We start from the raw sequence: 25995 nt of genomic DNA on the forward strand, positions 1-25995 counted from the left end.
ACCTGTGTGACAGATGGGCTGTGTTTTACCTCAGTAACACGAACTGCAGACAAGGTGATACACAATAGCATGTGTATAGCAGAAATCGATCTGATTCCCCGAGACAGGCCGTTCGTTTGTGCCCCCTCCTCCAGAGATGGAGTCATTACTTTGCCTCATTGCTGTGACAAAGACCACTGCAATAAAATAGAACTTCCAATTCCAACACCAGGTAAGGGCTTTTGGCATATTTGATTTATTTTTGTTTTAACAAAATTCTGTAAGACTGGAAATTTCAGTTTTGAAGTTGTAGGCGAACTTGAAGGCCTGAAGTACACCTTGAGAATCTGCAAAATTTCAAGAGATTTGGAACAAGGAATTTAATCTTGTAGTTAGGGATGTTAGGGCCAGTTTTGAAGACCTATATGCAAGTGAAATGGCAACTGAGTAAGCACGTAGTTGCTTTTGTCCTTTGTAATACTGATTTTCATTCTTGAAACAGTGCAAAAGTTTTAACAAATACATTGAAGTAGTTTGAAGATCACTGCGAAATACAATAAATTCAGTTGCATGAAAAGAAAGAAATAGTTTTACCATTTCCTTTTATTTTTACTGTCAGGCCCTACTCCAGGAAAACCAGCTTCTAATCTAGGACCTGTGGAACTGGCTGCTGTCATTGCTGGACCTGTCTGCTTTGTCTGCATTTCACTAATGTTGATTCTGTATCTTTGTCATAATCGTACTGTAATTCATCATCGTGTGCCAAGTGAAGAAGATCCCTCACTGGATCGTCCCTTTATATCGGAAGGAACTACTTTGAAGGATTTAATTTACGATATGACAACTTCAGGCTCGGGGTCAGGTAATGTCACACTTCTAGTAGTAATTACTCTGTGTTTAAGAGCCTCGTAAGGCATCAAATTTTTTTTAATATTGTCAAATCTACTTAAACTTGCAATTTAGAAAAGCTACTTCCATGTAGATTCACTCAATATCAGGGAAGATTCAATCTATGGAAATAAGTGAAATAAAAGAAACACTGAGTTGCTGCTACTGTTTCTCATCATCCTGAGAGTACAGTCTGATACGCAGGGAATATAACAGTCAGCTGTTGTAAATGTTTTGTTTCCTCTGTTAGTAAGGCTCAGTCATTTACCTTTTTATTCTGCACAGCATAGCTACATTACCATCCCTTGTGGTTTTGAGATAATTGGTGAAGTATTTTCTTTAGCTTGAAACTGAAAATTCATTTATACTCTAGCTATTGGTATATGAAGAATATTCTGAATTCTGAGTTAATATTTTAGCCATTCTCTTCTTACAGAAGATATTTTTTCAGTTGCAAACAGCCATTTCTGTGTGTATAGAATGGATGCAGTATGCAGACCACGTCTGAAGTATTTCTATCCCTTGATTTCGTGAACTTTTGTTTTAATTCTGACTTTAACAGATACAGCTCTGGGAAGATGAGGCAGTAGTCTGTTCACTGCATATAGTCTCTGCTATCATAATCCTGACATAGTTGCTTATAGGATTGTGGTGGTCTGTGTCACAGAGGTATGGTTTAATAGGCATTAATAGGGGATGATGTGTCAGATAAATCACTGCATAAATTAATTAATCTCTGGTCAAAATAATTGAATACTGAAAATTATTCCTACTACTTGCAAATGTCTGTGCTGAAACATCCATGTCCTTTCAGAGTACTTTCTGCAAAGGAATACTGGTGTTTGATTCTCAACTGCTGAATTCTTTTATTTCCCAGAATTGGAAAATTATAACAACAAGACCCAAGCATCTAGGTTGTGTTTCTTTTCCAAGGGCAGTAACTGGTAAAACTGTTCAGAGTCCATTGCTCTATCAAGTAAAATCAACATAACTGGCTGAACATGTTTAGAATATAGGTCAAAATAAGTCATCTTTAGTTGTAACTTGGCTGAAGAAGGTGAGGTTGCACCAAGTGTGCAGGCAGTTATGTTTCAATTGAGAGTTTTTGTGTGTCCAAATAAGATTTGATCATGGTAGGGTAAGTTGCTCTCTGGTTAGAACTAGAGCTTTAGTAGTTTGTGTTTGTCTCAATTTTTTCATTTACAGTGATAACTAAGTCAAATAACGAAAGCGATTAATAGCACTTCCAATATATTGGGCTAGAACTTGATAAATGCAAATGCTGCGCTTAGTCCTCCAGTTACGTTCTTTCTAGGGGCGATATACAGAAGTAAGAGACTTAGTAAGAGAATATGAAGGAGTCAGAGGTTTACATTTCTTGGAATGCAGGAAGCTACGATATGTAATGGTTACACTATTAGGAGCATAAAGCTCTTCATGTCTGCAGGTACAGACTTTTCCTCAAGAAGGCTGAAAAGAAATTCTAGTTGGTTTTTTTTTTAAAAAAAAAAAAAAGATAAACCTTAAAAGAGCAGGTGTATGTTCTATATGCATAAGTAGTCATCTGCAGTGTGCTAGCTGCTATCACGTCAGTAAACCCAGGAAAGAAAGCCTTTAAAGTTTTCCCTTGAAACTGTGTTTAGTCATACTTGTTTTAAAGTACTGTCTGGTTGATAGTTCCCTTCTAACTTCTGTAGATAATCACAGCACTTCTGCCACTGTCTACATGGCTGCTTTCCCACACTTCTTTAGCTCAGAAGTCAGGCTTATGATAATGTTAATTCAGACTTAGCTGTCGATTGGTCTTTCCATTTGTTATAAGGAATATTCCTTCATTTTCCTTCTGGCCTTTTTCCCTGTGGTGCTTCTGAGCCTCTCATGTTTGAAAACTCTGGAAGTACTCCTTCAAAATAAGCTCTTGAAAAGTGGGGAATCCCAGTTAGAAGAAACTTAGGATTCTTCCTCCAGAGCAAATGGTTAGAAACTACTGACTCTGCCCTTGCCTATTTGCAAATTACACTTTAAGTAAAAGCAGCATGCCAGGGAATTACTTAGTTTTCGGAGCTTCACGACACAAGCTGGGCTAGACTCCCAGAGCACCTGACCTACTGTAGTATGTGAGCGTTGGCTACTGATGGCTGCATCAGAGGAAGAAAACCAACAAATATGGCTGAATTTGACTTACCCCTAAGGAAAGCTCTTCACTAATTTGGTTTTATGCTTGAAAGACAAAGTCATGTTCCCTGCAAAACAAGACTGGATGTTTCCTTAAGAGTCATCTTTTAACTTCAGCTGCAGTGACTTCCATGTCGTTCAGCTGTTTGTAAGACAAGTATTAGCCTTATTTAGTGTTCTATACATCCCTTTTATTATGATAGTGGGCTAGGACGTGCTTCAAGTACTTATTTTCTGTACTGTTGGCAGTGTATATATTTGCAATGACTTGTATCGCTTTGTCTCAAAAATCAGTCAATCAGTGACTTTATAAATTCACAGTGCCCTAGCACTTGAACTGATAATTTTCTTGTGTCCTGAAATATGCCTGCAGCAATTGAATCTCATTGAAATGTGTATTTTAGTCCAGACTTTGGTACAGCACAGTTAAAACTGAGAAGACTGTACATTTATGGCATCAAGAGGGGATGGGCAACAGGGTCACTAAAGAGAGGAAGGTCAGAGCTGCTAGTTAAAATAGTGCTTAACCCTGGCAGAAACTGAACTGTGTGAAAGGGATGCTGATGGGGCGAGAGGTTGCAAGAAACACGATGGAAATGTATAGAACAGACAAAATAATCCAGACCTAAGAGGCACAGCTAAGGAAGCATTTAGTCTGGTGACCTAAAGTACATGTGCTGCTTTTAAATTCATGCTGAGGGACCAAAAGAGCTTGTAGTCAAATAAAAAGGATCCTACCAGTTTTGTATTACGGTATTCTCTGAAGAGAAGCATATAAACCAGGAGTGATCAAAACTGTAAAAGTGAGCTTCCTACTCAGATCAAAAGGGAGGCAGGATTCATTTTCTGCAATGATGAATAGTAAGCTGTTATTAATTATTCAGTCTTGACTTCTGCTAGTATTGCCCTGTTGTTCCATGACGAGCAAGACCTAAAACAACTAGAGGCTTGATGAAAGGAATTGATGAAACATCTAAAATAGATCCTTCTGCTGAAGCCGCAGCTTCTAAGAGAAAGATTTCAAAGTCTCTTGGAGCTGAGAGTGATTTTCAGATGATGATGCAAATCTCTAAATATCAACTACGTACTGTATAGAGAGATTGGGATGCCCAGCTGTTAGACTCCAACTCACAAATGACAAACTTAACTTAGTTGCAAGGAAGTAGGAAGAATTGTCTACAACGGGGGGGAGAAGCTTTGGTTATTATTGGTAGGTGACTTCAAGCAGGAACTTAAAGTGTTTAGAAATCCAAGGGTCCCAGAAATCAATGTAAAGTTGAGTCAGTTGGAAGTGAATGTAAAACTCCTTAAAAACTTACCTGTGGTTCATAGAAGCTTGAGGGGAATGAGATTTTTTGCAGTTTGTGGGGTTGGGTTTTTTATTACTCTTCAGAGGAAGGCTTCTGGGCAGAGACTTACGAACAAGAACGAAGTTCTAGCAGCTGCCTTTGTTGGCTACCTTTAGTGCTTTAGAGCTTAATTCCTTAATTCCTGAATTATTCAAATCAGGTACAAACTTCCTATGCATTGGACCGTCATTGGTCCGAACTAATCACGGTACAGTTAAGACATGAAAAGAAAAAGAACTCTTGTTAAACTCTCAGAAGGCTTGAGGATACTTTGTTATGATGTATGAAGATGGCGATGAAGGCTTCAGGGATAAATTGGATGACCATGGCTGATATGATATGCCAAATGTTATGAGCTGCTGTTGAATTTAACATCGGCTTGAATTTTCTCATCCTCCTAACTAGCACACTGTCATCTTTCTTCGTGCACAGTTAAAAGAAGTTGTACTCTAAGAGTTTGAAGTACAGTTGTGCCCAATGCATATGTCAAAGGCTAACGTTGTAGCTATCTCCAGTGAGCTACTTCTCAGGCAGTCTGGTTTGCAGTAAAGCAGTTGCTCAAGTTCCTGGCAATACAGGGCTGTGCTTCCTCTATAGCAAAAAGAGGTGCCTGCTCAGTTGCAACAGAAAGTCCGTAAGGAATTCTTACGGATGTAAGATAAATATGGATTCCAATCTTCTGGTCTTGTCCTCCAGCAGCAGTAAGAGAAAGCACAGTTGCAAAAAAACCAGAAGCAAGTTGAATCTTGTAAATATTGTAAAAATAAGTATAGGGGCAAAGGGGGATCGATCACAGTTAGCAGGGTTTTTATTGTACTGTGACATGTTAACGTGGTGATGGGGGGGTTGTAATGTGAAATTGAAATACTTCATGTCTGGAAGGTTTAGAGCGTAGTATCTGTTTAGAGGTTAGCTGATATCCTTGGACATATCTTTTTTTTTTTTAAACAAGGCATGTCTATAAATGGTACAGCAAGTTGAAAGCAGTGCATCTGAAACTGAAAAAGTACATTTTTCTGAAGCAGCTGTAGGAAAAAGAAAATATTAGGCATATCACCCATTTTAAGTATACAAAATCAGCTTATATTTAACACTTGCCAGTGACTTTTGCAGTAGTACGTAAGTGCTAAGGAGGAAGCTTTCTCTGGCCAACAAAGTCAAATTGTACATTTTCAGGGTTGAGTTTGGTCCTGTGGTTGTTCTAGTCTGGCCTTTTCTGCATTTCAAAAGTCTGTCTATAAAGAATGCAAGTTAGACTTCACAGATGAGCCTTTACAGTTTGGGCATGCAGCACAACTGACCTGAGGACAGCTATTACAGCAAAAATTTCAACTTTCTCAGTAGGAATTAGTGCAGCACCTGACAATGATTAGATCACTGGTATGGTGTCCATTTTTTCCCCTTCCTTTCTTTACGTAGGTATGTTGTCAGCACTGATGACGCAGAAAATTCCTGTAGGTCTGGAAGTCTTGAGGAATTCCTCTGAACACTGCAGTGTTTTAACTTGCACTCTTCAGACTGAGACAGAAGCGTGGCGATGGCTGCTGACCAGATCAGATGTCCTTCTAGTGCTGCTATTAGCAAAGAGTGTCCAGGGATGGACAGGAACTACTTATTTGAGCAGTTAGTTGGATTTATTTTGTACAGCATGAGGAAATACAGATGTTCCTCTGTCAGCTATTGAAACAGTGATTATGGAGTAATAGATTACTTCGTGAAGTGTTTGATTTAAGTGAACTAATCCTATACCAAAAGAGCTTATTGTGAGCAGATAACCTGGCTGATGCATTCATCCTGCAGTGTAGTATCACCGCAGAATTCTGTGAGAAGCCTTACAGTTACAATAGGGAAGACGTAAAACAAACAAAACCCCACCTTGGTTGGGGGATGCCAGTGCTTCTTGTTTGTTGTATAAACCTACTGAAGCATGTTACGAGGTGCTGTGAGTTGACAGCATGTAGATGTTCCAAAGCTATAAAACCTTCATGAATGTAAGCCTTTTTCTCAAGTATAATTATAGCGAGGTGCACAAGAACAGCCTGTAGAATGGGAAGCTTGTGTTACAGGGATGTTTTCCTATTTCACAGGGGCTTGAGAGTACGAGCAGGCTACTGGCATACTTGGGCACGAGTGTGAACATTCGACAGTCAGTGTTGCTGATAAGCATGGTTTAACTTTAACTTAGAAATGGACCGAGTCCTATCTAGTGATAAATCAAGTAAATGAATCAGTAGCAAAAGTGCTCTTGAACTGCTTTGCCAGGGGAGTTACGGGCAGATCCTTTTCTAAAAACAAACAAAAAACCCCACAAGTGAACAAATAAAAAAAACCCCTCAATCCTGATCCTGATTGCTTCATGGTTTGTTTCTCTTTTTCATTAAAACAAAACTTTATCGATCAACAACTGTCAAAATTCTGAACTGAAAGGGAGTTTGTGCCTTCTTTTTAACAACTGTAGAGGCAGTTTGTAGGATAATATCTTTGAGTACTTCTTTTGCTGGCCTTTAAGGTTGAAGGCAGCATCTTACCTACATGCTTGTTAGCAGTTCACAACAAGCTATTAAAATCTTGAGAGTTTATGTGCATTCTAGGAGAAATATCTTAATGGAATATGGATCTTATATTTAGTATTTATCATAAGTGCTTATTTTGTTAGAGTGATGTTTAAGGTCAATGTTAAATCTTCTTTTTAGGTCTACCTTTACTTGTGCAAAGAACAATTGCAAGAACTATAGTACTTCAAGAAAGCATTGGTAAAGGTCGCTTTGGAGAAGTCTGGCGAGGGAAGTGGAGAGGAGAAGAAGTTGCTGTGAAGATCTTCTCTTCAAGAGAGGAACGCTCATGGTTTCGCGAAGCAGAAATTTATCAAACAGTTATGCTGCGGCATGAAAACATTCTTGGATTTATAGCTGCAGACAACAAAGGTTAGTGATGCTATGAATTCATTTTGCTGATTGCGTACCCAGTCAGAATAGATGATAAATGGAGGGGAAAATAAAGTTAAGAGGATCCAATTAAGAGTAGCAAAAAATAATTTTGTTACTAGAGCATTTCAGGGTTTGGCAGGCTTTTCATAGGTTTAATGAAGGAAAAAAGTACGTTTTCCTTTTTCTGGAAAACATGCTTTGTTTAAATTTTTTTTTTAAAATTGCAAATTTAATGAGGTGTAATTTCTACCAGCAAGTTAAAATACTGGGTAAGTTTGGTATCAAAAAGGAGATGCCTTATCCTGTCAGCCTACACATCTGCTGAATACCTGTACCTGTACTTCCCAAATAGCCTAGTAAGCTAGTTGTGTGGGACCAAAAGAGATCATGTCTAATCCTGTTGTCCTAATATAAAGTTAGGAGGTAGAGGATTCATTTTTAAGGCTGAGATATGAGAAGTTATTCATTTAGAATTCCAGTTAGAAAAGAAATTGCAAAAAGGGAATTAATGATTTTTCCTTGTATTAAAAAACTAGCTGTTTCCTGAAGCTCTCCTCATAAGCCTTTAAGTATCCACTAAGAGGAACAGTTTAACCATTTTTTTTCAACTTCATTTGTTGCAGTTTCAGTCAGATGAAAGCTTCTTGGGTTTTCCTGCAGTTCAGTGTAAGACACGAAAATTTGGCAAAACCAACAAATGTTTTGAATTTCTTGCATTAAGGGGAGCTAAAATGTTATGCTGTTTCATTCGGTTATTTTAATCTGAAATTACATGTTTCACCACAAATGGCCTTTGACTTTTTTGCGAAGAAAGCATTAACAGATAATTCTGTCACCTTAGGGCAGAGTCAAGAACCCACACATGTTCTGGATTCTTAAAGGGCTCTCGGTTTTGTGGGAAATTCCTAAATGGTTTTAGTGTAGTTGAAGTATACATGTAAATAGAGTTCTTCTTAATTATTACTAGATTAATTTCAAGTTTCTATATCTATATAAATCTGTAGAATTGAAACAGAACCCAAGAGGCTGTGCAGAACACTTCCCTTCTCCAGGAAAGGGTTGGCTATAGCTAACTTGCTCCTAGCAGATGTTTATGCAACTTGATAACCTCCAAGAGCTTGCAGATCTACGGCATACCAAGCAACTTCTTTCTGCAGCTTATTAAGCTTACCATTAGAAACTGTCTCTTACTTTCATGCCTAAAGTTGTACTGGATATAAATAGTACCTGCGAGAGCTTGAGTTCGTTCTGATGGACCTAGTGGAGTATCTGGAGTCTGGGTTTAAAATTAGTAGATCAGTTGCATTAAAGGCGTAAATGAAAATCCATCTCTAGAGAAGCCTTAGGTACTATGTCTCACTGAAAAGCATAAAGGATATATTGCAGTACCTTAGCTATAACTTTTAACAAAATCTATCCGTGGTTAAGCCACAGTCTCTCATGTTGCCCCAAACCCATAGTTTGTCTCAAAAATACACTTGACTGCTGTGCAGAGGAGGTATGAGGAAGGTTTCCTAAACGAGTGGGTTCCTAAAATAATTTCCTGATGCTGGCTCAGGTTCCAGATGCAATAGGCTGAAATTCCATTTGACTTGGTCATCTTTAGGTTCCTTGTAATATAATATAATGTGATATAAAATTGTTTCTGGTTTCTATTGTTAATATGCTGTACGTACAAAGAAAAAAATCCTTAGTTGATAGGTCATGCCATTATTTGAGGCTTTAAGGCAAGGGTCTTCTGTTTTCTTGAGAGCTAGCTGGTAATTGGTTTACGAAAAATGAATAAAGACGTGTTTTGAAAATGCTGCTGCTATTGACTCTGTTTTCTAACAGTATTGCTGTCTGAGCAGATGTGGAAAGCTGGATTATTATTTTTAACCCATCAATGCAGAATTCTCAGTATAACCTTCTGCATTCTCTCAGTGAGGAAATAATGTAAGCACCATTCTCTCTCCGGGTTAAGCATTCAGAAGTCCTAAATATTGAAGGTGGTTAATACTTCAACTCTTATTTAGACCACTTCAGGCCACCTGTATCCCATTAAATGGGAGAAAATAGAGGAGACCATTACGGAGGTGGTTCTCCCAGGTTAGCAGCTGTGCTGTCGTGGTGCTCTGAAAGGAGCGAGTGTTTCACAACATGGCTTTAGAGACCAATCTTAAACACACCTATTAACAGTCTTTCATTGTAGATGCTGGTGCTAACTGATAAATGCTTATTAGGTGCCAGGTGCAAGATGAAGTATTAGTTCACAGCAATAATAGCTGTGAAGGATCTGCATCCATTTCTCCGCAGGGCAAACTGTTGAACGGATTCAGGAGTTACTACAGCCTAGCTGGAATGCACAAAGTCATTAGACTGTAAGAATCTGACTGTGTGTCCGAGACCTTGCAAAGGTGACTACAGAGATATAGCACAGAATCACAGAATCACTAAGGTTGGAAAAGACCTGCAAGATCATCAAGTCCAACCTAAAAAAAAAAAAAAAAACCAAAAAAACCCCCAAAAAAAACCCAAAAAACCACCACAAAAAAACAAACCAGTACCAGGAATTCAGTGCTTGCTGAAAGCATCAGTGATGTATGGAGAAGAATTCTCAGGAGTAGGTTCTCGTGTGTCCTTCATGAACGCTGAGCACTTGTATCTCCTGATGTGAAGTTTGTGGTGTAAATGTGGGCCAGTGTCATGCTGCAATTCTCGCTACTTGTAAAGACGTTAATTAAAGTCTCTCTTCTTAACGCAACTGCGTATTTTTCACAGCTGCTGGGGAACATCTGGCTGGCCATTGTACTTGTAAAATTGGGGGGAGCTGCCTTCAGGTGGAAGGGTGCGTGTACAGATTAGAAAGTGTTTACAAGTGCAGATAGATCAGCCAAGTCAGTGGCGTTCAGCTCAGATGGTGGAGTCATAAAGCTTGTGGCTGATCGACTGTCTTCACTCCTTGTTCTACTACACTCTTTAGACATTCCGCATGCCTTAATGGCACGTCCTCCTCTACTTCCCCACAGCTGCATGGTGTTCAGAAGGCTGCAGGAGCTGGTCCTGTCTGTCTGCTTTGCCATCCCAAAATTTACTGGGAAATAGGTGCTGCTGTTAAGCCAGCTTGAGGGCTGAGACGCAATGAATGATTTTAACTGCAGTTGTGCTGCCTGGCTAGCATGTTTGTGTGCTGGGTAGCTCTGTACTTAGCCAGGAGTATACGCTAACTTTCAAACACTGCTATGTCAGGGACTTTATAAGGCCATGTGTTGCCTTGTTTTGAACCACCTAAACAGATAGTTTGGGTTTCGGGTGTTTTTTTGTTCTTTCTAACCTAGATACTTAATTGTAAAGTGTATCAGGGACTACTTGTCTGCACTACTCTACTAGCAGAAGGGCAGTGGCAGCAACTTCCCTTTACAGTACTAAAGGTTTCCCTGGATTAGCTGTCTGTAACCATAACTGTCTGTAGTCATGTTGCAAGTAAGATGAAGTCTTGTACTGCTGCGCGCTTTCAGATAACTTTATGCGCTAAAATACTTTGGCTTCTCCATTCCTTCCCCTTAACTGAAAGCTGCACATCCCTAGGTGAAAGGTTTGTTCAGTCAGACTACCTTACATGGTAAGTAGATCCCCAAGAATGATGTTAGGCAATATGCTGCGGAGAAATGAGCAGAATTCCTTCCCCTTGAGAAAAATAATACTTGAAGTCATTTATTCTTTCTGGCTTTAGCCTGAGAAGAAGGAATTTGACTGGAAGATCTTGCTAATCTACACAGCTCAAGTGCTTTTCATCAATTTAATCAGATGACTATCTCAATGTGATAGAGTCAAGCTGTTTCACTAACAAAATATCAGTCCTCTTCCAGCCACAGACAAAAGTGTTTTCCCCGACATCTCCCTGAATATCTCATTCCTGAGTTTTCTAGTTACAGATCCCATCTGTATCTGATCTTTTCACTGCTTTTTCCTCTGTTTTTTCTGTTACATTATCTGCATGCCGAAAAAGGCTAATGTATCCCACTCTGCTTTGAAACACTTTACTACATGACACTAGAGAACACATGCAATTAGGCAGTTTCTGTAACTTCTTTTAAACATTCAACTTGGAACGTAAGTCTGCGGTTCAAAACCCTTGTACCAAGCAACACTGTCAAACCTTAAAACCTAGTATTTGGTTTAAAAACAAGTATGTGCCAAGTCCAAACTTTTGTTTTGCTAGCACCAATGTGAAAAAAGCATTTTTCACTTAAGTGAATTCAGTTAATTTGTTTTTAATTGAAACTTGATTATATATTTGATAAAGCAAGTGTTACAAATTCCTTTCTTCAAGAGGTAGCTTGTCTAAGATGGATGTTGCTTGGACTTCACTTATGTTTTTCTCAAACTGTAATCAGTCTTCTAGCATCAAATCTGAAAGCTTCTTGACTCAGAATTTCAAATTTTGTTAGAACTGCAAAAGAAAAACCTTTTACTTCTGAGATACTTCCAGGTTTCTTGCAAACAGATGAAATAACCATAATTAATCTCTGAAATAGGTTTTCAAGAACATATGTAAATTTTTGTAGCATTCTCGAACACTCTGAGATAGCTTGAGATTCTTGATCGTGGTGTGTATATGAACTGTATTAAGTTAGTTTGTTACGGAAGGCTGTGCTACTGTATGGAATTACTACTGAGCGTAATTACTTTTTCTTACCTGATAATGCAAATCCTGTGATTGAAAGCTTCATGGCAGGTGCTGTTTACTGTGCAGCCAAAAATACTCAGGGTCAGGTTAATTATTACTTGGTAATAATTAACTACTGTCAACAGTATAAGAAGGCTGAAGTTCATCCTAACGTGTTCTTGCTTGGATCACTAAACGAATGTGTAGCTTGTCAAATACAGCAAGGTAGAGAAAATGTAGTAGGTCTGTTAGATAATAGCTGGACGCTGTACTTTTTGCTGCATTTCAGCTTGTCTGTAGCTAATATTATTCACATAAGCTTGGATGTAACACTATCCCTTCTTAAAATTTGGTTGGAGGGTCACAGATATGACATACAATAGGAAAGGATCGTGGGTGCTTTCAGAATGGATAGTAAGCCCAGCTTTATATTTTCTCCTTTGGAAGGAAGGTAAAAACAGACTGAATATTAAGACTTGCAGGTAATAAATAAGATAAAACTGAAGTAGAAGAGTCTGTAATCAGCAGCGTATTCTCTTCTTAGGTGGGCACCTAGAGTTAAGAGGGGGGAAAACTTTATGCAAAGACACTATAATCTTGATTCAAAGCAATGATAATTCTTCACAAACTTTGACATCTTTAAAAGATCTTTTTAAACACAATAGGTCTGGTAGGCTACTTAAAATTAGATTACTAATTTCCCTACTCATTGTTGTCTAGTTTAGACACCTGTTGAGGTATCCCATTTGTAAGAAACAGGACAATAAATCAAAGACAGGATCAAGCAATGAGTGTGTATAGTGTTAATGCCCGGGAGAGGATTACTTCAGGCAGTGTAGGGTTGTACCTGGTGAGGCAGTAGAATAAAACTGAGTGAAGAAAATATTCTGAACTGACTAAATTAGTTTATTTTGAACTTCTGCAGCTTTTTGGAGCTCTTTGACTATATGTATTTGAGAGCACCTTTTATATGTCTGTGAACCCATCCGTGTTTCTAATGGTTCTGTAAAACTGGTTCAGTGATGCTGATACTGTTTGACTGACTTTTCAGAGACCATAATTCTCTTTGGAAAAAGTCATATTTAATAACATGCGGAGTTCGGTGAGTTCATGCTTGGATATGTGAAGTAGCAAAAGAAGCAGCAGTTCTAACTATAACATAATTGAACATGTTTAAAAAAAAAAATCTTTTCATTTCCTTTTTTCTTTTTTTAAAAAACAAAACTTAGGAGTCATTTCTGTGGGCATATCATAAGAAGCTTCCCCACTGCAATAGCAGCTTTCTAACAGTCTTTGACAGGTTAGAGCATTTGACCGCTTTCTTTTGCCTGTTTAAATTAACAACGTAGTTGAGCCTATTCAGTGAATGTAGCAAGGCAGAATTCTCTTTCCATTATGAGAATTGTTTGAATGTTGATTAGTATTCTGTTTCCCTACTCTGAAGCATTTGGTGGCTTTTTAAATTATTTTTTAAAATATTTTTAATGGCATCACTGGCCTCCCTAGAAGCATCCAAGTAGAAGGGATGCATGAAAGTTTTCCCAACCCCACCCAAGTGCTTATTTAAAGATAGGCACTAGTACTTCTATAAAGGTAGTTGCTGTCGATCTGTAGATCAGGCCTTTTGTGCCTCTGACTTTTCTATGCCAAATGTGTTCTTTGGGGAGTGAAGGGAGAAGGAGAGGAAATGTAAGAACCTCCTATTTGGAAACTAAAAATGTTTCAGTATGTTCATGATAGGAACTAACTTCTGAATTCACTTCTCTCCTTCCTATTCTTCATATTTAGTTCTTGAGTATGCATTTTGATAATCCTTAGGGACTGCCACATAATGAGATATCTTTTTGGCTTATGCTAAGTTTTCTCACTTATTCTTAGGGCATAGTGGCTGTATAATTCAGGATAAAAGTCCAACTGAAATGTCTTATGGGATAACTAGTCTTCTAAAGAGATGAAAGGCTCTTCTACAAAAGTAGCTAGTTATAAAAACACTTCTCAGATCTGCCACATGAGAGTTGCTTTTATAAAAAAACAAAATTGGAAAACGTATTTGGTGGCAGGCTTGTTCTTTCCTGGGTATATTTCTACTTCTTAGGTAAAAAAAACCCACTTTTGTCCCCCTCTTGATTTGAATTCCTTTGATAGTCTTCTCTGTGGCTAAAGCTTCAAGGTATTTTGTGTCCACTAGTTTAATAATGTGAACGATTTAGTTCTTATCTATCATTTGTATGCCTTGGGATATCTGCAACTATATTATGGCCTGTCTTGTTTTTCATAGTTCAGTGAAAAACGATACAGCAAACTGGTTTTCTCGTAATCAGTATTTTTCATTCTCTTTACCCTTGTGCCTCCTGGATACCTCAATTTTGGCCAGTAACTTAGAGGTCACCAGAGGTGGGATTTAACTTTGTTTTTGAAGTAATGTGTCAGATTGCTGCTTGCAAGCTTCTACTCCAGGAGGAAAAATCCACCAGCTGTTGGTAACTGTGGAAATTGTCTCCTGGGCTGAGGCCAGATAGGTTGTGGGAAGACTGAAGGAGTTATGGGGCAAAGCTTGAAAGACATACTTCTTTTTTTTTTATGGGTAGCCTGGACAATATTGTACTAGACTGATAGTGACAGGATTAGTTTTGCATCGTGCATCCCCCCCAAGCAGAAAAGTTAGGGGAAGGCAGGGCCTGGCTAATAGCCTGAATAGTTCACCTCAAAATCATAATGATAGCGGCTTTCTGTGGTTTGTCTTTTAGTTTAAATAAAAGTATATTCCCTAAGCTGTTCAAAAAGTCTCGCATGGTAATTCCAGTCCTTACAGAGACATTTAAATGTTACAGGGATAGAAGTAAAGATTTAAGAGTCTAATTGGCTGAGGTCACTTGCAAAACAGAATTTGTACTTCATAAGCATTGTATAAAAGTGGCATATATGGTTTGCTTGTCTCTTGTGTGTGTATGTGTGGTATTCATGCCAGTGTTATTTTGCAGACAATGGTACATGGACGCAGCTGTGGTTGGTGTCAGACTATCATGAGCATGGATCACTCTTTGATTACCTGAACAGGTATACAGTAACAGTGGAAGGAATGATAAAATTAGCTTTGTCCACTGCCAGTGGTCTTGCTCATCTTCACATGGAAATTGTTGGCACGCAAGGTAATGTTATAGCTATTCAGCCTGTCATGAGGATAATACTGGATTATTGTTTTTTAAATGACATACGTAGCTCTTTCTACTATAATTCCTTTCTTAATTAGAACATTCAGCCTTTTCAGGGTGTAGTTGCTTTGCAGACAGCTACTTACGTGATGAGAAGTCAGCTGAACTCGGCACAGATACCCAAGTTAATCCCTTGCGGAGCTGAGTGAATTGAAAAATATCTGTTTGGGACCTGTGATAATTTCTGAACTAATAGAACTTCTTAATATGGAAGGGGTTTTTTTACCTTCCTTCCTATGGTATATCCAGGTTTTCTAATGTAACAGTCCTTCCTACAAAACAGCTGTTAAAATGCACTAAGTAATGGTGCCTGTAGTATCTTCGTAACTTTGATTTGAGACAGCACTATGGGTCTGTTTCCAGAGATACTAGAAACGTTTTTGTGGCAAGTAGTATGTGTACACAATAAATACTTGCAGGAAGAGGGAAAGGGGCAGTAGAGTGGAGTAATACAGTAGACATTTAAGGCATTTTTGTGGACAGCCAGCCAGTCCATGATGAATGAGTCAGGAGGTACCTTGATGCTCATAAAGCAGCAGAACTGGAAGGAATTCTGTAACTTCAAACCAAATATACACTAGGCTTAGAAGAATAGCAATTATCTTTTTTACAGATGTGTTATTTCTATTTTTTTCCCTTACAGGCAAACCAGCAATTGCCCACAGAGATTTGAAATCAAAAAATATATTGGTAAAAAAGAATGGAACATGCTGCATTGCAGACCTAGGATTGGCGGTTAGGCACGATTCAGCTACAGACACAATTGATATTGCTCCAAACCACAGAGTGGGAACAAAAAGGTAAAATTATTAACATGGTGTGTCAGGTGACTTTTATAATAAAATGCTTTGTTTTTTCCTTGTCCCATATAGAAGATTTTTGTGGGTACAAACACCATCAGCAGGAAAATGTAAATAATGGCAGGTAGAGTTTCTAGGCACTTCCTTGCCAGCTGGTAATGTAGTTAGACAGTAGGTGCTTAAAAAGCATGTTGAATCTTGGCATCTAATACTAGCATGTGTAAAGTACTGAAAACTTGCAAAATACTGTATGGCACAAGTATATATTAAAACAATTAGGCAACTTCACAAATGACAGTTTTAGAGACTTCACTGATGTATCTTTATTCTTTTTGCCTTGTGTTCCATGGAAATGTTGCTTGCAGCCCAATCTGGAGTGTAAGACAGGATATTGACAGTGAAAGTAAAAAGCTGGATTTTTTTCGGTGTGAAGCCAATGTGGTAGAACATACCAGGTGCAGAGTCTTGGATGTGCGCTTTCATGGGATCATATTTTTGAAATGACAGCAATCATCTTTGTCATCTAATGTATAAATAGAATTATCAATTGATGAGTCAGGGTACTCCCTTTCTTTTAAAGGCCTACTTCTGAATTTGGAAATACGGATTTTCTTGTCCTCAAAAGAACTCAGAGCTGTTTAACTCCATCAACACAAGTACAATTAAACTTACTGGCTATAATTTATCATTGCTGGATCTTCAGACAATAATAACTGGAAGCTGTTCTGAAGAGAAGATTAATTCCCTTTAGTAATCTGTGCAGCTATACAGCGTACAGACATAGCAGCACTGACAGTGAACCACAGCAACAGAGTTGTGCGATGGTGGTAACTTTTTGTCCTTTTGATGCCTGTAGGTTCAGTGGTATTTCAAACTGAAGTTTGTACGCCTGTCACGGAGAAGTGTGTACTTCAGTATATGCCCTAGCAGTATTGGAGAAAATTCTGTGTTGATGTTGCCCAATCTCCAATCCATATATAAAAAAATATTTTTTTATATATCTCTTTAGTGAGTGGTACTGGGGGGGTGGGGGGTGATTGGGGTTTTACAATGAGCTAGGATGCCCCTTTAGCTGTGGCTTTTTGGAAGAAAAAGAACTTTTTTTTTAAGGCTCAGCGAACAAAAACTTTTAGAGCATGTACTGAAAATTTATTTTACGGACAATTACATCACTGAAGTTACTTTGTTCTAAAGCTCTGCTGTACTAGTCCTTTGCCAACTTTAAAAATACCACACAAATGGTCAAATGAGATTTGTTTTTTGAACTACTACTGGACTACAAAGTACTGGACATTATTCCTTCTCAAAGTCTCCGGTAATCATTTGTCATTGCAAACTTAGCTGTGTGCAGGGCGCGTACCATGTGTGACTTAGTATTTTCTACTACACCTACATGCAAAGAAAAATGATGTGCAAATCAGCTACTTTGTTTAGTCTGGTCGTCAGAGAAAGCATCCTTTCAGCTGGGACTGTAGATCCCACTTACAAGATCTCTTCTTGCATAGGCACTATTAAATTGCATGTTCATCTGCCTTATCCTTCATCTGCGTTATGCTTCTTCACAAGGGTAAAGCTGTAGTAACTCTCTTACTGCCGTGGGCAGCAGGAGGACTAAGTCTGTTTCCCACTTTAAAGACACTAGTCACTTCTACCTCTCTGAAAATTGTTCCTCTCCTAAAAGGCTTGGTCCCCTCTTCCTCCCTCTTGTGCATTCTTAGGTAAGTAACTGCACCTCTGGTTAATTTTTCATAATAAAGCTCAGATCTTACCAGTTCAATGACAGTTTTAACTCCCATTGATTGCCACTGCTGGTACCTCTTCCGTACATGGAAGCTCTGTATGCAAGTTCAGGGAGACTGGACTAAGTTTATATTTTTCTAATGATTGTCTGTTGTAAAAATGTATGGTCTAGGGTGCAAGCAAGGCTCTCTCTTGGGTGAGTGGTCTAGGTGCTGAGTGAGACTGATCCTTCTCTGACTGAATGAATCTTCATTTCTTTTCTGTTCAGAGGCTTAGCTTTGCCAGAGGGTGTGAACTGTGTGCTTTCACAGCTCAGCCTGCAGCATAAAGCAGGGAATGTGAGCTTTAAACTGAGGAGGAAATAGAATCCCTTTCTCACTCCCTGAGGCAAGTAAAAAAAAAAAAAAAGACTAATTCTCTTTTTTTTTTTTTTGAGAAATGTGGCCCAACTGTTACTTTTGGTAGTTGAAATAGGCTGTGTTTAAAAGAAGTTTGACCGTGAATTCCACCTTAACATGGGTGCTTTTCTGCAGTTTACCTAAACCCAATATGAGCAGAATTCTAGCTATGCTTGTGGAGAACAGGTTCGGTGAAGGGAGATGTCACACTCAACATGTTGTGTATGGGTCTTGTTTGATGACACCAAGCTCCCTGTATGTTGTACAAGAAATTTAGGCAAGTAATACAGAGCTTTTGGACTAAAAGGGGTGGGGGGAAGAGGTCAGCAGGCACCCAGAATTTGGCAAGGCCACGCTCAACATAATTTGTAAAATTCTTTGTAGACTTACGTTTCATTCTTGGAGGGCACTGAGCTGCAGACGTTGTTCAGAAGGTCAAAGTTAGTCTATGTAGAGTAGTTCCCTCCAGAACCTAAGATACTGTTTCTGACAAGCAATGCATTTCCAATATATAAGCTGACAAGGAGATGCATGTTTCTCTCCCTTCTGTCTGATAGCCATGAAATGGCTAATCTGCTAACCGCACTAGATGACCTACTTGCCTTTCGCCTCTCTTGTTCCAGCAATAATCTCTCAGGCTTTTTGAGCAGTCAGTCACCATTCTGTGTTATGGAAGCCAAAGCCAATCTAAATGCATTGATGGAGGATCATGGTAAGAGGTCAATTTGCCAATACATTCGATGGAAGTCACATTTGGGGGGGGGGGTGCGGGATTTTTTTCTTTTGAGGGTATGAATTCAGCTCTGTTGCCATGTTCAGGCCTTTTGTGGGCTTTCCTGTTAAAACCCTTGTCCTTAGGATGATTTACAGAAACTGAGACAATCTCCTTTACCGCTTGTATAAGCGATTCTAGCTGACAGTCTTGCAACATGGTTGGGGTTTTTGGTTTGGTGTTTTCCCAGCTCCATCAGTCTTCTCGTCCTCATGTGATCTTAAGATAGATCAAATATTCTTTCTTCTAGACCCAAAGCTGATCATATACTGTCATCAAGTACATGAAGTAGCATAAGAAGATTATCGAATAATGCAAAATCCTTGGAGAGCATTAAAACACCCACCACAATGTTGCATTCTTGATTAAAAAGTTTGATATGGGTGGCCCAGAATAATTTGTCCATATCAAAGATTGTGACATATGTAAACTTAGCTTAAGACTCTGCTTCCATTCAATAAATACTGTCAAAGTAAACCTTACATTCCTCCTTAGACAGTTTTCCTCTGCTTGTGCTGTGTTTATCACTTGTGGGGAATTCATATGCCTGTACAGTGCTTAGGAGATCTCTGATGGCAACAACCCTTGTTGAAGTTCTGGACTGCTGGTTGCATTTTTGTTCTTTTGTTGATAGCCCTTGTCTCCTTGTATGTATGTCATTTCCATAAGACACTGTAGTGCTGAGAGAGTTCTGAAAGGTCTGACAGTCCTGAAATTTAAGTAGTGTGTCTTGTATTCTGCCTACCATCACTGGTACTAGCAAAAGAAAATCCTGGTATTATGTTGATTAAATGAAATTCTGCATAGGCTTCTGTGGCTGTTCCCAAGGTCGAGCTATTGCCTGACTCTGTATTCCACTCCAGTAATCTATGCGTATTGCATTTTTAACGGTTAACTGTGTTCACCAAAGCCCTGGTGTCATTCTTTGCCTGCTTCATTAACGCGTCAGCTTGAGATTGACGGAGCAGTGATGTGGAGAAACACACTGAACTCTGCTAAACATTACATATTGGATTTAGCTGCCAGAGCTATACCAGATTGAGAGCGCAATACTACAAGTGATGTTGACCAATGCAGCAAATACCATTCATTCTTTCCAGCAGCCAGGGGCGATGCTGCTGTCAGTAACTCTCACAATGCGGTCCACACTGACATTTTGCTTGATGTTCCTGCATTAGGCCTAGTCACTGAACAAGGTAACAATCACTTGGGTGCTGTGACCAGTTTTCGCTCCTTGTTTCTAAGTTGAAAGTCTGTGGCAGATTTTTCTATTGCAGGAAATGTTGATAAACTTTTTCTTGTGAGCACAGTTGTTAATGTGTAACCCAAATAGGATTCACTATTCATAAAAAAAAAAAAAAGCCTGGCGTGGTTTATCATGGGACTTAGAGACTGCATGATGAAGAATCAGTTACTGCAATGGTAGGGAGCCTTTGTTCCCAAGGAATCCTTAACCGTGCTGCTTTTTTAACCAGCCCCTCATGTCTATTCGCTCTCTGGTCTTGCTAGGGAATGTTATATCTTGGCAGATTCCAGGAGCTGGGCCTTCCTCCTGCCTGGCCTCTGGAGCCCAGCCTGGTGTGTCCAAAGGGCTGGGGCTCTGCCCATCCCAGGCCCATGGATGTGGCTGCTGCTTTCTTACTTGGGATTCAACTAGTAGTGAGGCTGGGCATACACAGACACATGCAGGACTGACAGGGCTGATACACAGATTGCTATACACCATGTGCTGTCTTCAACACCCACATAAAACACTGTCAGAACTTGTATAAAATGTAAGTATAGACAGCCAAGTCTCCTTACTTCTCTTCAGCTGATCAGGATTGAACTTCGTTAGTGAAAACACACACACCCTTCTGTAGCCTCAGAAGCCCATGCATGTTTGTGAATCCCTCAAGTATCAGTACAACCCTTGGTGTGTCTAATGCCCTCTTCTGTGCTCCACAGGTCTCCTACTCACCAGCTGGGCTGGGTTAATGCACAGTGGCAAACAGATGCATGTACTCCTATGTACACCTACATGCATGGATTCCCTCGAATACCAGCACAGGCCCTTTCCCTGTCAAACATCCCTGCCTGGGCCACCTACTTGCTGGCTAGATCAGCTTGAAGTTTGCTAGTGAATTACACCCGTGCACACCTGCCACGCGTACCAGATTCGGGGGAATTACAAACCTTCTGACCCACCCAGGCACATGGACCTTAGGACCTGTGATTCCCACTCCAGCTGCCGGTGCTGAGAGGCCCTTACTCTGCTTCTCTCATCCCAGTTCTTACCTGTAGCTGGTACCTGTAAGCACGTGACTGTGAAGCCTGTGCCCCATGTTCCCACTTGAGTGGCTGAAGCAGAGACCCTCATTTGCTCCAGCTGCTGGCACGAGGGGTGCCTTCACCCACCATCTGACTGCAGTTGCTGGCCCAGCATTCATTCATGCTGGTCCCCCCGCAGTAGCTCCAGATACGTGCTCCTACGACCTGTGGACACATGCTCCTAGGATCTGCAGTTCCCCTTCCAGCTGCTGATGCCAAGACCCTCCTTCTCTCCAGCCGCTGGCACCCCGGGCCCAAGGGCAACTTCATCCCTTGTCTAACTGCAGTTGCTAGCCATCAGTTCTCTCATGCCTGCCTCCAGCTGCTGGCGTGTAGTCCTTAGAGCACACATGCACGTGGGGTTGAGAGTGAGATTGCATAGAAAGATAGGATTTAATAGGAAGATAGGGATTTAATAAGAATATAGGCTACACTGTGGTGAGCAGGTGCCGGCTTGGTCAGACAAGCATAGTGACTGGCAACTGTCAATGCAACTGGACGCGTTGATATACTTTTCTGTCTATTGCCCCACTTTTATTCTTCCCAGTTACCCTTCTCCTAAACATTCCTTGATAAATGTCGCATAGTCCCCCCAGGCCCCCCTCAAATATCCACAATCCTCATGTTCCTCTTGTTTCCCACCTATTAGCAGTTACAACATCCAGACTGGCCCTCTCTATAAAGCTATGCCTGGATTTTCTTAATAGCCCATCAGTTAGCAGCTGGAGACTTTTGGTCTTTGTCATTGTCTCTGTTATCCCATGTTTATCAGGTTTATGGCTCTTACTTGTTTATCGTTTCACATTTTACTTATTCCCCCTATTCCTTTGCTTGTTCCTCTCAGTTTACTTATTATCCTCTTTGCACTGAAAGGTTTTTGATTGATAATGTTAATGAAGCAGATTTTCCTTTGTCTCCTTTTCCACATAAATACTTAAAATTGGTTTTGAGCTGATCAGCAGCACTGAACTTTCTCTACAGTAAGTTTTCATGAAATTAAATGTTTTTTTCTTTTTTTATTGCAAATAGGTACATGGCACCTGAAGTTCTAGATGATTCCATAAATATGAAACATTTTGAGTCATTCAAACGAGCAGACATTTATGCAATGGGATTAGTGTTTTGGGAAATAGCTCGGCGATGTTCAATCGGTGGTATGTGGCAATCTTTACAAAATTGGGCATACTAAGGAATTATAAGTAACTTACAGAGCCTGAGTAAGTTTGAGTTTGCTCTAAAAACGGTGCAAAGCAATAGCCAGTATGTCTCAGACTTTCTAACTGTTAATCCTGTAAATGATGACTGGTTTATTAGACCTATTTGTAAATTGATGAACCATACCTGTTGAAGAAAATAGGAAATATCTTTGTCTGTATTAACTTTTTTCTAAAACCTTTACATAGAGGGGAGAAAAGGGTGAAGTTAAATGTCCTTGAGAGCAAGGGGCAAACACCACAAGTAAAGGCTAGCTATAATGTGTTTGGATAACATCCATACCTTATTTAAAACAAAACATGCTATTATAAATCGTATGTTTCCAAGAAGTGTCTTTACTATAGCATATAAAAGATTTGGCATAGCTTCCATCTTCTCCAAATATATAAATTTCAAAATTAGAAATTCTTCAAGGGTAGCGTAAACACTCCTAAGGTATGGTTAAGGATTTTTTTTAAAAAATTTGTCAGTCATTGTAACGTAATTTTTAAAAATTAAAACCAAAAAAGAAAATGGTATGGTACTGATAAGGAACACAGTAAAAAATGAAGAATATGTAATTTAGTGTTAGCTAAAATAAAGCTATTTTCAACCTATTACAGGAATCCACGAAGATTACCAGTTGCCATACTATGACCTTGTTCCTTCAGATCCTTCTGTTGAAGAAATGAGGAAAGTTGTGTGTGAGCAGAAGTTAAGGCCCAATATTCCAAACAGATGGCAGAGCTGTGAGGTATTAACTAACCTTGCTAAAGCTGCTTTGACGGACACTAGAGCTTTTATTAATTTCAGTGGCTTAAAAATTATGCTTGTTGAAGGGAGGAGGGTTGCTTCTAGAACTTAATTTCATTCTGATTAGTGTGGCTTTATTGAATGTCATTGATCCTTGGTTATGCAGTAATATTTAATGTAATTTCACAAAAATTAATAGCTAACCCTGTGTGGAGGATTCTAGGATACCTTCCTGTGAAGCACAGGTGACACTAATATAAATTGAAGCTAGTCTGAATTATATTATATAGGAAGTATCATTGCAAATAAATTGGGGAACTGGGGGTTGTGCTGCGTCCAGCTGGGATTGAGTTTAACTGTCCTCATAGCAGCCTGGATGGTGCTGTGTTTTGGATTTGTGACCAAAACAGTTTGATAGCACACTGATGTTTTAGCTACTGCTGAACAGTGCTTACACAGCTTCAAGGCTTTCTCCATGTCTCGCTCTGCCTCTGCTACTGCTGGGTAGGCTGGGGGTGGGCAAGAGGCTGAGAGGGACAGCTGACCCAAACTGATCAGTGGGATATTCCGTACCAGGCAACGTCACGCTCAGCAATAAAACTGTGGGAGAGGGGGAGTTTTCCAGGGGTTGTTGTAGCTCAGGGACTGGCTGGGCATGGGTCAGATTGTGGTAAGCAATTGTTTTTGTATTTCCTCCTTTGCCTATTATCTCAAGCCACAAGTTTTCTCACTTTTGCCTTCCTGATTCTCTCCCCCATCCCACTGGGGGGGAGGGAGCGAGTGGCTGCGTGGGGCTGAGCTGCCTCCTGGGGTTAACCCACAACGGGTAGTAAAGCTACATGAGCTAATCAGGTCTGTGCCAGTCGGTTTGTAGCTAGGCTGGTTATCTCTTTCAAGAAGTGGACTCACTAGTTTTGGCTCAGGACTCTGCCAGCACAGCAGTGCAGCTTGAAGATACCATTTGTGTCCCAACAACAGTGCTGTGCTGCCTCATGTGAATGCTCGCTTGGAACTAACTCATTCAGGGGTCTTTGCCCTGTCATTGGGTAGTAAAGGAATATCCTACAGACTGGCCAAAATAATAAATGCCTTTAGGAATTTTCATCCAAAGGTGTGGTGGCCTTAGTACTTTGTGTGTCTCAGAATTTGTACTGTACGCACGTACTGAAAGATGAACAGTTACTAGGAAGCTGAGACTCCAGTAAGCCAAAGACTTGGAACTGAAGTGTGCTTGTAGCGACCGTTCCTGACCGTGCCTCTGTAGAAGCACTTACCTGATTCTGGTTTGAGTTCGTTATGCTGGTAGTCACTGCACGGGCAGTAGTACGCTCAGCAGCGAGCTCTTGGCTGTCCAGCTGACTTTGTTCATATTGCTTGCTCTAGGAACCCAGCTGGGGCTAGAACCAATGCTCTCTGATTCAGAGCTTAGGAGAATAGCTGCGGTAGGCTACAGAAGGAGTAAGAGACTGATGAGATACGGTGTACTTCAGATGAAAGAGGGAACTGGGTTGTGGCACGTGCGAAATGAATACATGGGTGAAGGCCTGAGATAAGAGGTTGACCAAGAGAACGCACGTAGGAGAGAAAGGCGATGATAGGCGCTGACAGAGTGTAGAGTCATTTTTTAAATGCTGCCATTCCAATCCTGCAAACTTACGTAACAGCTCAATGTAATACAGCTTTGAGTGTAAAATCTTGGAATGTAGAGCTATTACTTTATTTCATCTTCGGTTTTTGTTATTTGCATTGTTACTTGTGTTGTAGCATTCACAGATTTCTAAGAATGGCTGTTTGAAGGATAAAAAGACTCCAAAAATTTTTAGTCATTACAGAGCTTCAATTTGAGGAAGACAGCTGATAAATTTCGGAATTGCTGTATGTTGAACTCCTTAACTGGAGGCACAATAAAAAAGAGTGTATTTTTGTCTAATGAGAAAATTCAGAAAACAGTTACGAACAAGCTACTAATTTTTCATTAAAATATTTTTATGTGGGCTGAAATTCTACAGGAAAAGACTAGTTCTGGTCTAGAGTATTTTCAAGAATTTTATTTTTCTGTAAATCAAGTAAGAATAATAGACTAGTGATAGACTTCAGAAATGCGTGAAGAGGCTAAGGCAGAACAGAGGTTACATGGGCTACATTGGAACAGCAGTACGTATAATTACTTGTTTTTCCTTTGCAGGCGTTACGAGTAATGGCAAAAATTATGCGGGAATGCTGGTACGCCAACGGAGCTGCTAGGCTAACAGCTTTGCGCATTAAGAAAACATTATCGCAACTTAGTCAACAGGAGGGGATAAAGATGTGATCCTGGATTTGCTACCGAAGAATACTGTAAAAATCCATATCTGCACCAGAGTGGCGTGTTAGGAGGGTTAATTGTTCTACCTCACTGAGGGAACAGAAGGATATTGCTGCCTTTTAGTACTTCATAGGAACGTCACTTACTAGGATTTTTGTGGACGTGCTAAACGCTTGTGTTGGGTCCTTTCTGTGCACTATGAACCTCTTTCCCAGGTTACTTACAAAACATTGTGTAGTCTAGTTTTATTTTTATTAACCTATAATTTTTTATTTGGAAAGTTGATAGCTGGTCTTAACTTCTAGTTAACTGTGCTAAAAATAGGAGGTCACTTTTAAAATTGAACTGGTTCACTATATTGTTCTAGAGTGCATTGATGGCTCTTCAAGCAACTTTATTCCTGGCTGGTGCATTGACTATTCTGAATCACTGTCACAGTTCTTTGATTCAGATTGTGAATGTACTGTTGGAGTATACTTTGCTAGCTATTAAGGTAGTGTATCTTTTGGCCTCTTACCTTGATTTACAAATTGACCTCATTCAGT

General features: G+C 39.7%; 1 protein-coding gene across 6 annotated transcripts; it reads left to right on the forward strand.

Annotated features, from left to right (window-relative positions):
* TGFBR1 (transforming growth factor beta receptor 1) lies at positions 1-25666 on the forward strand. 6 transcript variants are annotated; one of them, XM_009819183.2, is made up of 8 exons: positions 1-211; positions 599-841; positions 7085-7315; positions 14948-15115; positions 15822-15978; positions 22228-22352; positions 23016-23146; positions 25331-25666. In XM_009819183.2, the coding sequence occupies exons 1-8, from the start codon at positions 70-72 to the stop codon at positions 25454-25456; spliced, it is 1323 nt and encodes a 440-aa protein (XP_009817485.2). In that variant the 5' UTR covers positions 1-69; the 3' UTR covers positions 25457-25666. The 6 variants fall into 6 exon arrangements, with proteins under 6 accessions (XP_009817485.2, XP_059671752.1, XP_059671754.1 ...); XM_059815769.1 differs by having other exon boundaries at positions 611-841; XM_059815771.1 differs by lacking the exon at positions 14948-15115.
* Positions 25667-25995: the final 329 nt, after the last annotated feature.

This window comes from Gavia stellata, chromosome 3, assembly GCF_030936135.1.
Source record: "Gavia stellata isolate bGavSte3 chromosome 3, bGavSte3.hap2, whole genome shotgun sequence".
Lineage (NCBI taxonomy): Eukaryota > Metazoa > Chordata > Aves > Gaviiformes > Gaviidae > Gavia > Gavia stellata.

Coding starts and splice junctions, on each gene's coding strand:
- TGFBR1 (XM_009819183.2), top strand. CDS start 70: ATGTGTATAGCAGAAATCGATCTGATTCCCCGAGACAGGCCGTTCGTT. Junction 212..598: donor ACTTCCAATTCCAACACCAG/GTAAGGGCTTTT, acceptor TTTTACTGTCAG/GCCCTACTCCAGGAAAACCA. Junction 842..7,084: donor AACTTCAGGCTCGGGGTCAG/GTAATGTCACAC, acceptor TCTTCTTTTTAG/GTCTACCTTTACTTGTGCAA.